The 14,569-nt window shown below is 41.0% G+C and overlaps 1 protein-coding gene across 5 annotated transcripts in view; it reads left to right on the top strand.

Annotated features, from left to right (window-relative positions):
• The window catches only part of EPHA3 (EPH receptor A3), a 203,032-nt gene that overhangs the window by 131,227 nt on the left and 57,236 nt on the right, over positions 1–14,569 (top strand). For all 5 annotated transcript variants that reach the window (XM_081908397.1, XM_081908399.1, XM_081908398.1 and 2 more), the window contains 2 exons: positions 6,781–6,936; positions 7,936–8,271. In XM_081908397.1, the coding sequence (XP_081764523.1) occupies positions 6,781–6,936; positions 7,936–8,271 (492 nt within the window). The remainder of the gene's footprint in view (positions 1–6,780; positions 6,937–7,935; positions 8,272–14,569) is intronic.

Here is a 14,569-nt window from a genome sequence, read left to right as displayed (position 1 = left end):
AAACAAACCCTTTATTAGTACCTCGGGTTAAGAACTTAATTCGTTCCGGAGGTCCGTTCTTAATCTGAAACTGTTCTTAACCTGAGGTACCACTTTAGCTAATGGGGCCTCCCGCTGCCGCTGCGCTGCCGCCGCACAATTTCTGTTCTCATCCTGAAGCAAAGTTTTTAACCCGAGGTAACATTTCTGGGTTAGAGGAGTCTGTAACGTAAAGCGTCTGTAACCTGAAGCATATGTAACCTGAGGTACCACTGTACCATCAGTTAGGATTAGTTATCTCTCACTTTAATATTGGTCATCAAAAACTGAATTCAGATTAGCACAAACACACAGTATTTCAATATGAGTAGGAAAATGAGAGTACCTCCGAACATTTTTTTTAAAAGAAAAAAAGCACTGGAAATACATTTAAAAGTCAGATTGTGTGCAGGGGACTGTTATGCATCTCCTTTAAATGCATTATTTCATTGCAGAAGGAAGCACATTTTTGGAAGTCAGCATTTTATTAGCTGTAGAATATTTCACAAATTATTTGAACAAGTTGAATTACGAATTCTTTCTACTTGCTATCCTGCAACACACAATCCATAACATTGTTGATCTTTGTGTGATACAGTCGTACCTCAGGTTAAGAACTTAATTCATTCTGGAAGTCCGTTCTTAACATGAAACTGTTCTTAACCTGAGGTACCACTTTAGCTAATGGGTCTCCTTCTGCCACCGCGCCACCACTGCACGATTTCTGTTCTCATCCTGAAGCAAAGGTTTGTAACCTGAAGCGTCTGTAACCCAAGGTACCACTGTATAGTATAGGAGTCCTTGCTACTGGAGAGATGAGCACATTGTCACATAAGCACTAATGCTAGATGTGTGTGAACCTTTCACCAGCAGCAGAGTATATGCCCACGCTGCCCAGGGTGGGCGCACTCCTGAAGGGTGAGGAGGGTGCCCTCCCACATGCCACAGTTCACAGTAGGAGAGGGGCAGGGAAGCTGCTGCTCACTCTCATCATCATCATCATTTTTTTATTTGTATGCCGCCTTTCCACAGTTAAAAAAACAATGCTCAAGGCAGCTTACAGCATAACAAGATTTACATAATTACAAAAGTCATAAACAATAAATAAACCACATCAAAAAAATACACAACCAAATGGAAAACAATTTCCATATAAATCAAAATCTAAAACTAAGAATACACCATTCATATCAGGGCTTAAAATGACATAGGTAAAAAACAAAAACAAAACAAAACAGAGCCCTCTCTGCCCAGCAGCGGCGGCGGCGGCAGGAGTCCTTTATAGAGCCCATCAGGCCCCGCCCTGGGCAGGACTCTCCTCCTGCTCTCTGCTGCTGGGTAAGAAGAGCTGCTGCTGCCAGGCGCAAGATGTGCCGCCCACTCGCCTGCCATTTTGTCACCCCCTCAGTCATGACAGTCGGGGCGGACCGCACCCACCGCATCCCCCTTCCTACGCCTCTGCCTTTCACACCCTCACCACCCTCTCATGGCAAGCTGCTGTTAAATCAAGGTGTATATATTTAGCCATAGTTTTTCATTTCATCAGAACTGGGGAACCATGGTTAGAGATTTTCTGTTTTAATTGTGGCTCACATCAGAACAGGAAGTTGTTCAAGCAAAAGGCTTGTGCATATATTGGTTTAAGAAGCTCAGATATAATTGAACTGGGCCAGAAGAAGATGGAACAGTTTTATCCTTAGCATAATTGGTGCACTTTGATATTCTATGTATAGAACAAGGATTTGTGTGAAGTATATTCTTGGGTTGTTGACACCTTGTCTTGTTAAAGCATGCAGGAGCTGATACCTGTATGAGTCATGCTGGTTTATTTCCGCTTATTTTCTAAACACGGAGCTTTATATTAGCAGAAGGGTGTTTCCACCCGAAACCTCTCTCTACTTTTAATTGAACAGTAGGGAACAACAGAAGGACATGTAGGGTCACTGCTGCCCATTGCCTGCTCAGCTGAATGACTGCACATATTCAGTTCCAGTGTATTGAAATGCTGCAGACTTTGACTCAAAGTATTGTGCTTCTGTCCAGAACTTAAAGAATGGCATTCCTGTTGGATCATACAGTATGGCTCTCTTCACAAATAAACTGTTGTTTTGACCTTGCACAGACAAGTGGGGCTAGAAAAGCCAATCCAGGAGACAAGCTTCTTTAACATATGCTTCATGGCATTATACTTTGTATTTCCAGTTGATATTGCTCTTTGTATAAAGGGCCAACATCTAAAAAGGACCTCCCTGCACCAACTGATGGAATCCAGAGAAAATAGAAACAAAGGAGACTTCGATGCTTACTGTCAACCTTACGAATGCTGCTGAATCAGACAAAGGGGTTATCTAGTCAAGCATCCTGTTTGCCTCAGTGGCCAAATAGATGCTTATAGTCAGTCCAAAAGCAGGACACGAGGCCAATAACTCTTGTTGTTGTTCCCCAGGGACTGGTATTCAGAAGTGTGCTATCTCTAATCTCAGAGTAACCATAGCATAGCATCACGATGATGGGTAGCCACTGATAGTTGCAGCCTCCACGAATTTGTCTGATTCCTTTGTAGAGTCATATAATTTATTGGCTAACGCAGCCCTTAAAAAAATGCATATAAATGAATAATCTTTTAATTGAGCAGATCATTTCTACCTAACCCATGTCCTTTCCCCCTCCCCTCTGCATTAAAAGCAAAACCTGCCTGTAGAAAACGAAAGGGAAATCCAAGATTTTGGTGTAGCTTTTGGCAGCAAGATGACCTTCTTCGAAACAAAAAATAGCAGCAAAGATGAGAGTTCTGTAGTTAGCATTCATTACTGTATTTTTTGCCCTATAGGACACACTTTTCCCCCTCCAAAAATGAAGGGGAAATGTGTGTGCGTCCTATGGGGCGAATGCAGGCTTTCGCTGAAGCCTGGAGAGCGAGCACTGCGCCTCCCCGCTGACCGACCGCTCTCACTCTCCAGGCTTCAGGAGAGCTCCACCGCCAGCCCCACAAGCTCGGGGGACAGCGGGGAGGCGCAGTGTGCCATCCCGCTGTCTCCCGATGTGGTTTGGAGGCTGACGGCGGGGAGACGCGTGGTTCTCCCCGCTGCTGGCCCCACAAGCTCTGGGGACAGCGGGGAGGTGCAGCACACCTTTCCGCTGTCCCTGAACCTGGTCTGAAGGCTGGCGGCGAGAAGAAGAGCGCTTCTCCCCACTGCCTGCCCCACAAGCGCCTGGGGGGGGGAATAATTTTTTTTCTTTATTCCCCCCCCCCAAAAAAAACCAGGTGCGTCCTATGGGCCGGTGCATCCTATGGGGCGAAAAATATGGTATGTACCTCTGGAGGTTATCTTTCTAGGCAATGGAGCCTGTTACTCTGATATGTCCTTCCTTTATAGACTCAACTGCCACCAACATTTCCTAAGTCCTGGAAGTTCAGAGGTTCTTGCCAAGTCTCTCTCTCTCTCTCTCTCTCTCTCTCTCTCTCTCTCTCTCTCTGTTTCTGTGTATTTATTAGCGTTCTTTGTTTCTTTTTAAAGAATTTAGAAGCCACTCTTCTGTTTTTGGATCCTTTCATCCCAAGTCATTTCCAAACTGATAAGCAATCAATCACCCCAAATTGTTATTTGAGGGTATGATATGTTATGGAGGTGAGTCCTAAGGCAGCATAGAATCATCCAGAAATCAGTGCCAGAAATTAGTGTCTTTTTGCCTCCTGTTTACTTATCCATGTGTTCATTAAAACGCCAGTGTTTGTACTTGTAAATCCTCCCAGTGTGTTTGCACTGATTGGCCATAACATTTAAATATAGGAGCTCCAATAAAAATGAAGCTTAGAGGTGCTCTGTGCTTGTGGCAGAAAGCCTGCCTGTATTTATGACATGTTTGCGTCACTCATCACAACAGCACAAGTTTGTAGCCAAAAGTGTGCGGGCTTCCTTGCCAATAAATCCCACCCACATCGTGCTACCTAATTGTATCATATATTACACTGGCAGAGTTACTGGCTGGGATACTATGAGTGATAGAGTTTGGGCTGTGAGTTTATCAGATATCTAACCCCTTGCTGCTTGTGTGTCACTTTGTAGGTTAGGCAGGAAGGATGTTTCCAACACTGCTGTTGCATTAGTTGCATTTATAAACTTATGAATAAAAATGTTTCTCATATCTCACATTTAGGTTTGTCTTTTTCAAAGTGCCTATCATCTGACAAAATCAAATGTGGCTCTTCCAGCCCTATATATGTGCCTGCCCCTGAAAAATAAATATCAGTTGAAATGAAGGCTGCAATTCTTTCTCCCATCTTCTTATGTCAAAGATAATAAAATTGGTGTGACCACCTTTTCGTGCCGTACTGTTTCCAAGTTTTTAATTTACACTGTAATTGCCTACTTAAATTTTTTTCCTGAGGGCTGTAGCACTGAATAATCTTAGCTTCGGTTGACACACAAAGATAGAAGAAGTGCAAGAGAGCCTGAGGTGAAGATACAAATCAGAATCCTCCCACTAGGGCATGCTGGGCTGTAACTAGCTCATTTCCCTCGTAACTGCTATCTTCACAGCACTGTAGCGGAGCCATGAGAAAAATGCCAGTTTCTGGTGACGTTTCTGCCTCTAGAGACAATAAACAGATTCAGCTGGCTTTGTTGTGATATTTTCCTGTGGTGTTCTGCTTCAGTTTTTCCTGCCTTTTATTAAGTGAGGTCTCTGGGCAGGTCTGTCATTTTTTTCCTTCTGTGGACCCCTACATAAACACTTTGATACCATATTTATCAAAAAGCATTTTATACCATTTATTTGTTTTAGTGTTCTAACATGTTTTGGTTCACTCACACCCACACCCACCCCTCTCAAGGCATTTTAGAATACTAAAATAAACACATGGTATAGGTTGTGCAGTAGGCCCAATGTTGTCTTTGTCCACATTCACACCATAAAGTTAAAGCACTAAACAGTTCTGGCTTCCTCCAAAGAATTATGGGAACTGTAGTTTATTGAGGGTGCTGAGAGTTGTGAGGATACCCCATTCCCCTCCCAGAGATTCCATGTCTAGAGCAGTTTCACAGTTAATCCCACTTCCCAAGTAACTCTGATAATTGTAGCTTGGTGGGGGAATTACTCCTTTCCTTGTGATTCATCACACAGGTGGTCCATTCTTCCTTCAAACCTGCCACTTAATATGGCAGTCTGAGGTGTGTACTGTACTCATAAATATGTTCACAGGTAAGTACACCGGCCTGCTGCAGGTTTTTATATACAGTTGCGGAGATCTTGGAAGCAACCTACCAAGACTGCAATCCTAAATACACTATGCTAGGCAATAAACACATTGAACACTGTGGGGCTTACTTAGTGGTGTAGTAGAGGTAGAGGAATGCATCTCTGGGACCTTTTCAGAGCAGAAGCAATGTTCTCATCGGCTAGACCTCCAGGGGAATTGAAGGACACTCCTTGTTCACATGCATCAAAAGGCAGTATAACTGTATCTAATAAAGTATATTTAATAAAGTGAAGTTTACAGAATAAGATGAAACCATGGCAGAGTTTCATTCACAGTGTCCTTTTGTCCACTCTCTTGTCTAATCAGTTAGACTGAATTTAGATGCAGTTGCTATAAAGTCATGCATATTTTTTTGCTATGTATGAACTTAATGTGTGCGGTACTGGCTGAGTCTGGGCAATGAGAAAGACTATAGAATGTACCAATATTAATGAAATGCCACCACCTGGAGTTTGTCCCAAGCAGATTATACACCCAGAAGCATCTTCCCTAACAGTCATGTTTAACAAAAGAAACAGTCTTATAGCTTATATCAATAAAGAGTTTCTTTTTATCCGAAGAAGCTCTGCGTTGTTTTTTTGCTTCTGCAAATTTTCAGGTGGGATGAGCATTGCATTGTTTACATTTTCTTTAGTAATTTTGTGTGGCTTTGTTGTGCTGAAGAGATCAAAAAAACATAAAGTTTGATCATCCTCAAACCCAAACCTTTTGCAAAGAAAGCACAAAGTCAAATTCATGATTGGGTGTGGCACGGAATAGAATTGGGGACTTATCTGAAAATGCATAATTGGCAGCTTTCTGTTAATGTGAATTCAGTTGTCAGGTTTTAGAGATTATTCAGAGCTTGCAAGTCCCATGATCTCTTTCTGCACGTGATATCCTTGTTCTCCACACTTACTGCACTCTTCTGCTTCCTTCCATATGTTAATCTCCCTTTCCCCAAAGTAGAAATTGGCAGTAAGGGATGCTAGAATTTCCAAGCTGAAGATTTCAAAAACCAATTGAGGCTTTTCAAGTGCTTGGCTTGAGCACTTCAACATCCCAATTTGATTAGTCTATTGACCTACTCAAGATAATCACCCACAGCTATTAGGTTCCATGGACTTTAAACTTGGAAATTTGGATCAGACATCGGATCTGTGCTCTTTTTGCTATTGCAGTTGGTTGCCATTCACACAGCAGTGGCTAGGACTTCACACAGCAATCCATTTTCTTTGGGAAGTTAAGCAACACTGGAGGTCCAGTACTGCCCATCTGGATTTTCCCAAACACTACCTACCTGCCTGTTGCTCAAGGTACTTGTACCTGAGTGCCTGACATTACTTAAGAAAAAAGGAGAAATATTAAAATTTAGACAATCAATTTCAAATCATACTTAATTTTTGCTTAATTTTGGTAGAGGAACTAGTAGTCATCCTTCCCTTGCTTATTACTCATCTTCAGCAAAGAATGATAGAACAATGTTATTTGAGAGATTTTAACCAACTACTGTTCTTTTACAGCTTGCCGACCAGGATTTTACAAAGCCTTTGCTGGTAATGTTAAGTGTGCCAAATGCCCGCCTCACAGTTCTACAAATGTGGAAGGTTCTATGAACTGCAAGTGTGAAAAGAATTACTTTCGCTCTGAGAGAGACCCTCCATCTATGGCTTGCACAAGTGAGTAACCTCAGTATAATAAAAAAGGCTGCTTGTGTTTCAGTCTCTCCTGTAAGTATAGGAGTAGGAGTAGGAGTAGGAGTATTTATTACAATTTGTATACTGCCCTATATCCATAGATCCCAGGGCAGTTCACAACATAAAATTACAATATAAAAAACACAAGATGCATAATAAAAATAAGAACAAAGACAACCCAATAATCCCCTGTTCTGCAACACATTTTAAAGGGCATCAGATGTCAATCAGCGAAAGGCCTAGTTAAAGAGGAATGTTTGTGTCTAGCACCTAAAGGTGCATAATGAATGAAAGAAAGAAAAATCCATCTTGAAAATAAAACTTTTTATACTGTTGCACTGTAATTGCTGATAAGATTCTGTCATTATGTTTGTGCATTTTGATTATTGAACCAAACAGGTCATCTTTATTAATAGCTGCAGAAATGGTATTTTACAACTTTACATCCTAATCTACTTTAAGCTTAGTTTCTGTCCTTTTTTGGTTATCTAACATTGCAGTGTGCCATCTACATAAAATTTTAACAATGAGGAGGAGGAGCAACAAAGCTTGATACCTGTAATTTGTGTCGGAAAACTGATGATACTGCAGGCCATAATAATCCTTAAGTCATTGTTGTACCTCTTCAGACATACACCTTGGGGATAAGTAACTCAAGGGTGGCTTTCCTTGTGCCCCTGTAATAGAAACCCATACTTGAATATTTGTACAACCAATACTAGACTTCTCAGGCAGATGTTTCACAAAAATGATTGTGATCAGTAGCAAATGGTTTTAAATGTCTTTATAAAAGCAGTCCTAGTTTGTTAGTGCAAGAGAGCATTAAAAGAAAAATATGTCTATGAAACATCTTTGGAGAAATGAGGCAGATCATTAAAAAACATGACACCTACCATTATCAAATGCATATTTGAGTGGCTTTATTGTCTTTGAATTCAAACAGATGAAACAATCATCATTTTCTTCCCATTACATCTGTAGGACCACCTTCTGCTCCCAGAAATGTTATCTCCAACATCAATGAAACATCAGTCATCCTAGACTGGAGCTGGCCTTTGGACACTGGGGGCAGGAAAGATGTCACTTTCAACGTTGTCTGCAAGAAATGTGGAGGAACAGCAAAGCTGTGTGATCCGTGTAGTACTAATGTGAGATTCCTTCCACGTCAGATCGGCCTCACCAACACCACTGTGACTGTGGTGGACCTCCTGGCTCACACAAATTACACCTTTGAGATAGATGCAGTTAATGGCGTGTCAGATTTGAGCACCTTTGCAAGACAATTTGCTGCAGTCATCATTACGACCAATCAAGCTGGTGAGTACCATGTTTTCATTGTTCTTCTGCTTTCTGAACTTGATAAGTTTCCAGGCCTCATTCTCCACATCCTCATCATCTTTCCTCCCTCAGAGCATCCCTCATCTTACTTACCAGCAGGTAGAACTAGTGGCTGTAGTGATGGCAGGGAGAAGGAAGGGATTTCTTCTTCTTCTCATTGTCCCTGCTACCTCTCCATTGGTATGGTATGCCATGTATCTGCAGAGTATCTGCAGTGCATCAGGGGTATGTGGGTGGGAGGAGCTAATATTCTTTCCATTCTGCTTTCTGCTGCTCCTGCTCCCACCCTCATTTCTACTTGGGAGTAAATAAGTTTATTGGATGAGGGCCAATAGAATGAGAAATGAATCCTAGCAAGTGGAGGCCTTGTACATTTCTCTATTCTGGAAGTTGGCTTTTGTCTGTTCTGTGTGGGGCTGCACATCCTCTGAAGGAACAGGTTTATGTTGTGGGGTTACTTATTGATTCATCTTTTGTCAAGTGTTGAGTGATTCAGTGGCTAGTAAGAGGTTCTACCAGCTTCAACAGAATGCCAACTTCATCTGTTCATGAACAAGGGTAATCTGACCACAGTGGCCATGCACTGGTAACCTCAAGGCTTGGTTACCACTGTTTGTTTAGTCATTTAGTCGTGTCTGACTCTTCATGACCCCATGAACCAGAGCACAGCAGGCACTCCTGTCTTCCACTGCCTCCCGCAGTTTGGTCTACCACAGTAGATCCCATATAGTTGTTCATGAGGTTAGTCCAGAAGCTATGTGCCTTGGATCTGCCAATAGTAGGTATTTCAGTGTTGTGTCCACCTTAATGCAGAATTCATAACTGTTTGAAATAGGCCATTGGCCAGCAATCTATTCTTTTAGATGCATTTTCAAAACTTTATTATTTACCAACAACTTTTCTCAATACAATTCTTAGTTATTGTCTGCTGATTGTCTACTAATGTAGTGCTGTTACTTTAACTGTATCACTTTTGGTTTCCTGTACACCATGCCACTATAATGTGCATTGTTTATAAATCTTTTAAAAATCTTTCAAATCTTCTTTAAAATTAATTTTAAATTATAAACCTTTTGAAATTAATAAATAAAGGGAAGCCTAGGGAGGATGTTTTGGGCAGTGTTCACCTGCCAAGGAAGAAGGGGCTCCTTTTGTTTTTGTTGAGTTTATGTCATAGGCTCTGAAAATGAGTTGAAATTGTTTCCAATTTTTGAGTAAAGAATTAAATTTGTTTCCAAGTCGGTCCAATGAGTTCTGCAGATGTCTGCCCTTCCCTAGTTACAACTGCTGTTCTTACCTTTTAGCTTTCATATTTGTTTGGAGTGTGTTTGTGTGTGTCTTTTCTGCCTGTCTTTATAAGAAGTAGGTCCACATGTCCATAATGTTTGGGTGTTTTTATGGTCAAACAACAATTTGTTTTCACCAGGATATAATCCTGCCCCAGGGAGTGGGATCTTATAGAAATCCAGCATGAGGTCAGGGACAAGCAGAACCGCCCTTGTTGTTAGTTGATGAGGGGTGGTGGAGACATGTACCCTTTTTCTGTCTCTGCTGAGCTGTTGAAATTCCAATCACCTGGCAGGCATAGAGGCAAATTTCAGCCCCTCCATCATCACTGTATCCATCTGAGAGCCAACAAGAGGTGACAAAGCCATGTGGGCTTTCTTTGCCAAGCAGCTAGAGCCAACTATCTGGTGTGAGGTAGTGTTTTCTCTTTTCCTGCATCATAAGTACTAGGGACACTGTCTTCATTAGTTTAGCTTCTGTAGCATAAGGGGAGATGCTATGAATATACTCTAGTAAAAGCAAACAGCAACAATTTCCAATTGTTGGGTGGTTTTATTATCAAGGGATTTGGCAGAATTACTATTAGGATTAACTCCCAATCTCCAGTCAGCAGTATCAAATAACACTTTAGTCTGTTGTCACAGAAAGAATGTGTTTTATTAATAAAATCAGATTTTAATGAAAGACTCAAAGCAGTAATCTCCAATATAAATTACAGTGGTCATGTAAGTGATTAATTTTGATATAATAGAAGTGGAGGAAATTAAGTGCTTTGATGTTAGACATATAAAATACCAACACTGGCACTACAAAGATTTAATAATATTATGGATTATATTTTCTGTTCCTCCATGTTTCCTGCTCTCCCCAAATCCTGATTACCAGCAGCTTTACATGAATATTGCTTTAAAGTGCTGGTGCTGTGATTTATGGCATTCAGCTGGCCTTAGAGAGGCCCATTCATGCCTATGGGATCTTCTGTACATGAACAATGAATGAATGAGAGTATAATTTTCACTGTGGAAAGTTTTGCTTGCAATAGATAGGTCTCTAGTAAGTATTGTTTGTTCAAGTACAGAAGACTGAACTTGAAATTTCTTTGGTTGTTTTTAAATTTCACAATTATCTTGGTGGGAAGTGGAGGAATCTCAACTTTCTGTACAGCCACCATGTAGTTCTTCAGAATCAGCCTTAGATGCTTTCTTTATGGAGATATTGAGTTACAATGTGTTGGTTAATTAATATTTCTCATTGCCTTTTTGACAAGTTTTGTGGTGGAGTAATACCAATAAAGAAAAGCCAGAAAAATACCTAATTATTTATTGTGACCACCCATGTGCATACTCCTCTGTGCAGTATGCTGCTTCTGTGGATAGTTTGTGTATGAGCAGTTTTGCCTAGTGGCAATAGATGAAGGAGGGAAGGAAGGAGGAGTTGAGAGGTGACTTTTGCCAAAGCAATGCACATGAGTCAGTGAAGGGAGACATGAGCGTCCTTCATGTCCCTATCCTACAGTTAACATGGAAAGTTGTATATCCTAGTGGAACACATGCTACCATGTTTCCATTTTTCAATTTGCACTGGCACATATGCAATTATAAAAGTACAGTGTTTTGTAAATGAGCTCCATCTTCCGACTGTAATGAAAGCTAAACAAGCTATAGCTTAGGGCTCCACTCTCTTAAAGGTAAAGGTACGGGTCAGTCTTGCCAGACTCTAGGGTTGTGCACTCATCCCACTCTATAGGCCAGGAGCCAGCGCTATCCGCAGACACTTCCGGGTCACGTGGCCAGCGTGACAAGCTGCATCTGGCGAGCCAGTGCAGCACACGGAATGCCGTTTACCTTCCAGCTGGTAAGCGGTCCCTATTTATCTACTTGCACCCGGAGGTGCTTTCGAACTGCTAGGTTGGGAGGCGCTGGGACCAAACGACGGGAGCACACCCCACCGCAGGGATTCAAACCGCCGACCATGCGATCAGCAAGTCCTAGGCGCTGAGGTTTTACCCACAGCACCACCCACTCTCTTGGGGGCCCCCCAAAAAAATTGAAAGGGAAAAAAACTGGATTTACATTTCCAAAATATAAGATAAAAAACCTAATAAAGTAAAACCTACATACAGCCACAGTGTTTTGTGCTGTGTATGGACCTATTAGGTACATAAATTACCATATAGCATATATTCAATAATAATAATAATAAAACCACAGCGACAATTTGTTGTTGACAAAGGACAGCTGGACATATAAAGGGCCCATTACCTTCAGTAGCTAAGGGCCTCATCAAACCTAAATCCAGCCTTGGTATTGGACTGGTGTGGGGAGTAACCATGCCATTCTCTGACATGGCTCCACATTTCAAACATTGTCTGAGCAAAACAGGACACAAAGAAGCAGAAGAAGTTCAGAAAGCCACGTTCTAAATCCATCATTTTATTCCTTGGATCACATGTGCTCGTTGACATAGAGTCTAGGACAGTTTGCCTTGGACAACTGCAGTATTGCAATACTTTTAGGTGGGTTTTGTTGTCAACTGCCTCATGGAAAGAGTAACACGTTCTGCTTCTATTAGCTCATATGATCTGGCTTCTGCCACTGTATTATAATGCTAAGGCCCAGACTTATAACTGTAGTTATCAGCCATGCTAAAGGGAACAAGACTTCATCTCAACTCACAATAATATGTTTTCACACAGATGTTATCTAATAACACCAATCAACCCTGCTTAGGACGGGTCACTGACTGCCACAGGAGAATTATATGAAATCCACAATCCCCTGAGGCAAGGTGCTAATTATGAATGTGTCATGGAGAGAGATGGACAGCTGTGCCACTCTGACAAGCTGATATGCAGATTTATCTAGTCTGCTTGGTCAATGTTTAGTTCGCAGATAGGTTTTCAGATCAGATTTTGGGTTCTTTATTATTTTAAGAACCTTAACTTATTTAATTGGCTGTATTTTAGTTATAGTTATCTGGATCTTTTGGTAAATGACTGGAACTGTATAAATCTCTTAAATCAAGACTAGGATAGCAATGGACCACAACCCTCTCTCTTTCAAGATTGTAATAGGGGAGCAATATTCTGACATAAAATAAAAAGTGTAAATTTACCTTCCTACAGTATATTCAGAATCGACCGTATTCTTCAATACCAGACAGCAAAGAATAGGAAAAAAAACTAAAAATAATTTCTGCCATGCAAGGCTAGTAGTTCTCAAACAAAAAGTTGAGACAAATAAGATATAAGGGGTGTGCAGTGACCACAAGATTTGTCTTGCATCTGTAGCATTTGGAAGCAGTCCAATCTGTTTCAGATATGCTCTATGTCATTCCAATTTCATTCATTATTTGGGTCTGAATTTGATCTGTTAAAAATCCAAAATTTTGTTTCAACTCTGTTTACTGTAATGGGGAATATGAAAACAGCTCTTGCATTTTTTCACTTTCTACAAAAATGGGTTAAGATCTTTAGGCGAAGAAGGCCCTCAAGAATGGCTTAAGCCTGCCAAATTTCAGGCAGATGTTTTTTTAATGTTTTATTTATTAAAAAAGAAAAAGACTATATAGTTCCAGGGGATTTCGTGCTGGGTGATTTTTACCTTCGTTAGAGAAAACTGCGAGTCCCTATTTTTTCTTTCTTTTAACCTGTTTTTTAGGGGAAAGAATTATGCCACCCAATAGTTTAATTCCACTTCTTTACACCCTGCTCTCACAGCCAAAACTCAAAGAAGACCGATAACCCATGAGAAGAACAACTTTATTTAGATCAACATCTCTGCTCCAAATCACTGCGATTGGAGTAGCCTCAGAAAATAATTCAGTGTGATTAAAAGCTAGCCTTGTCCATCAAAACCCAAAGTTTCCCATTCATCTCTTCACTTCCTCTCCTCTCTTCTTCACCTGCTCTCCTCTTGAACTCTAAATGTTTCCTTAGACTGCTTGGTTTCATTTTTCAGAAAAGAAAAGGGGGGCATTTAACTCTGTGCTGGTGAAGGTTGGAAGGGTGAGACACAGAGCAGTGGAAAGAATAGTGTGTGCTTGGAAAGGAATTTGAGACAGAAACGGGTAGTTTGTTGCTTGAATCAAAGTCCAAATTGTGCCTCTCATGCTCCCCCCTAGGGTCAACCCTTTAAAAAGCCTTACTGTAGTATTCAGACATCAATTCCTTCCCTAAATGATCACCCATGTGAAGCAGCCTGACCCTGGGAGCTTTAATAAGACTGTCCCAGTTGTGGAGAACTGAAGTGGTTTGGGAATGGGGAGGCGAGAGATGAGAATGAGTGAAGGAGAGTGTGTGGCAGGTCCTTAAACACAATTATCTTAATTTTTTTAATATGCCTGCTTACTGTTCATTTTGTGATGGGGGGTTATATTGTATATTTGATTTTAGTTAACTCTAAATTTCTGAGATTTGATGAGCTACAAAGGAAGGAAGGAGAAAATTTGTAAATACTTTTCAACAGCCAGTTCATCTGTGATTGTCCCCTTGTAATCTGGATTTTGTAGGCTGATTTAAGAGTGGGAATTGACCAAGGCCTCTTCCAACTCAGGGGTTGGGAATCTGTACCCTTCCAGATATGGTTGGGCTGCAGTTCCCTTCATCCCTATCCATTAGCTAGGATGGCTGGGGCTGATCTGAGATTGAGCCCCTCAACATCTGGAGGGCCACAAGTTCCCCACTCTTGATTTATGAACTCAGCTCTGATTAAATTTGTAATTTCTCATCACTTGATGACAAGCAGCTTATTTGTGAGCTGTAATCATCAAAAGGCAATGGTGTTTGAGGGAATATGAAAGTCCTGCCTGTGACCTATTCACACATGCAAGCCATTAGCTGATATTCCTTCCCTCATGCATACTTGAAACAGCACGTCTATTATTTAAATTGCAGCCAAATTTCAAATAAATTATAATTAGTTGGTCTTAAGCTCACTTAAATTTATCTGGATTGTACCCATTGCCTAAAATAAGACCCCATTCAACCTAA

Source organism: Podarcis melisellensis (genome assembly GCF_964234715.1).
Source record: "Podarcis melisellensis genome assembly, chromosome: 4".
NCBI classification, from domain to species: domain Eukaryota; kingdom Metazoa; phylum Chordata; class Lepidosauria; order Squamata; family Lacertidae; genus Podarcis; species Podarcis melisellensis.
Note: the sequence above shows the minus strand (reverse complement) of the source record. Positions and strands in the feature narration are given on the sequence as shown.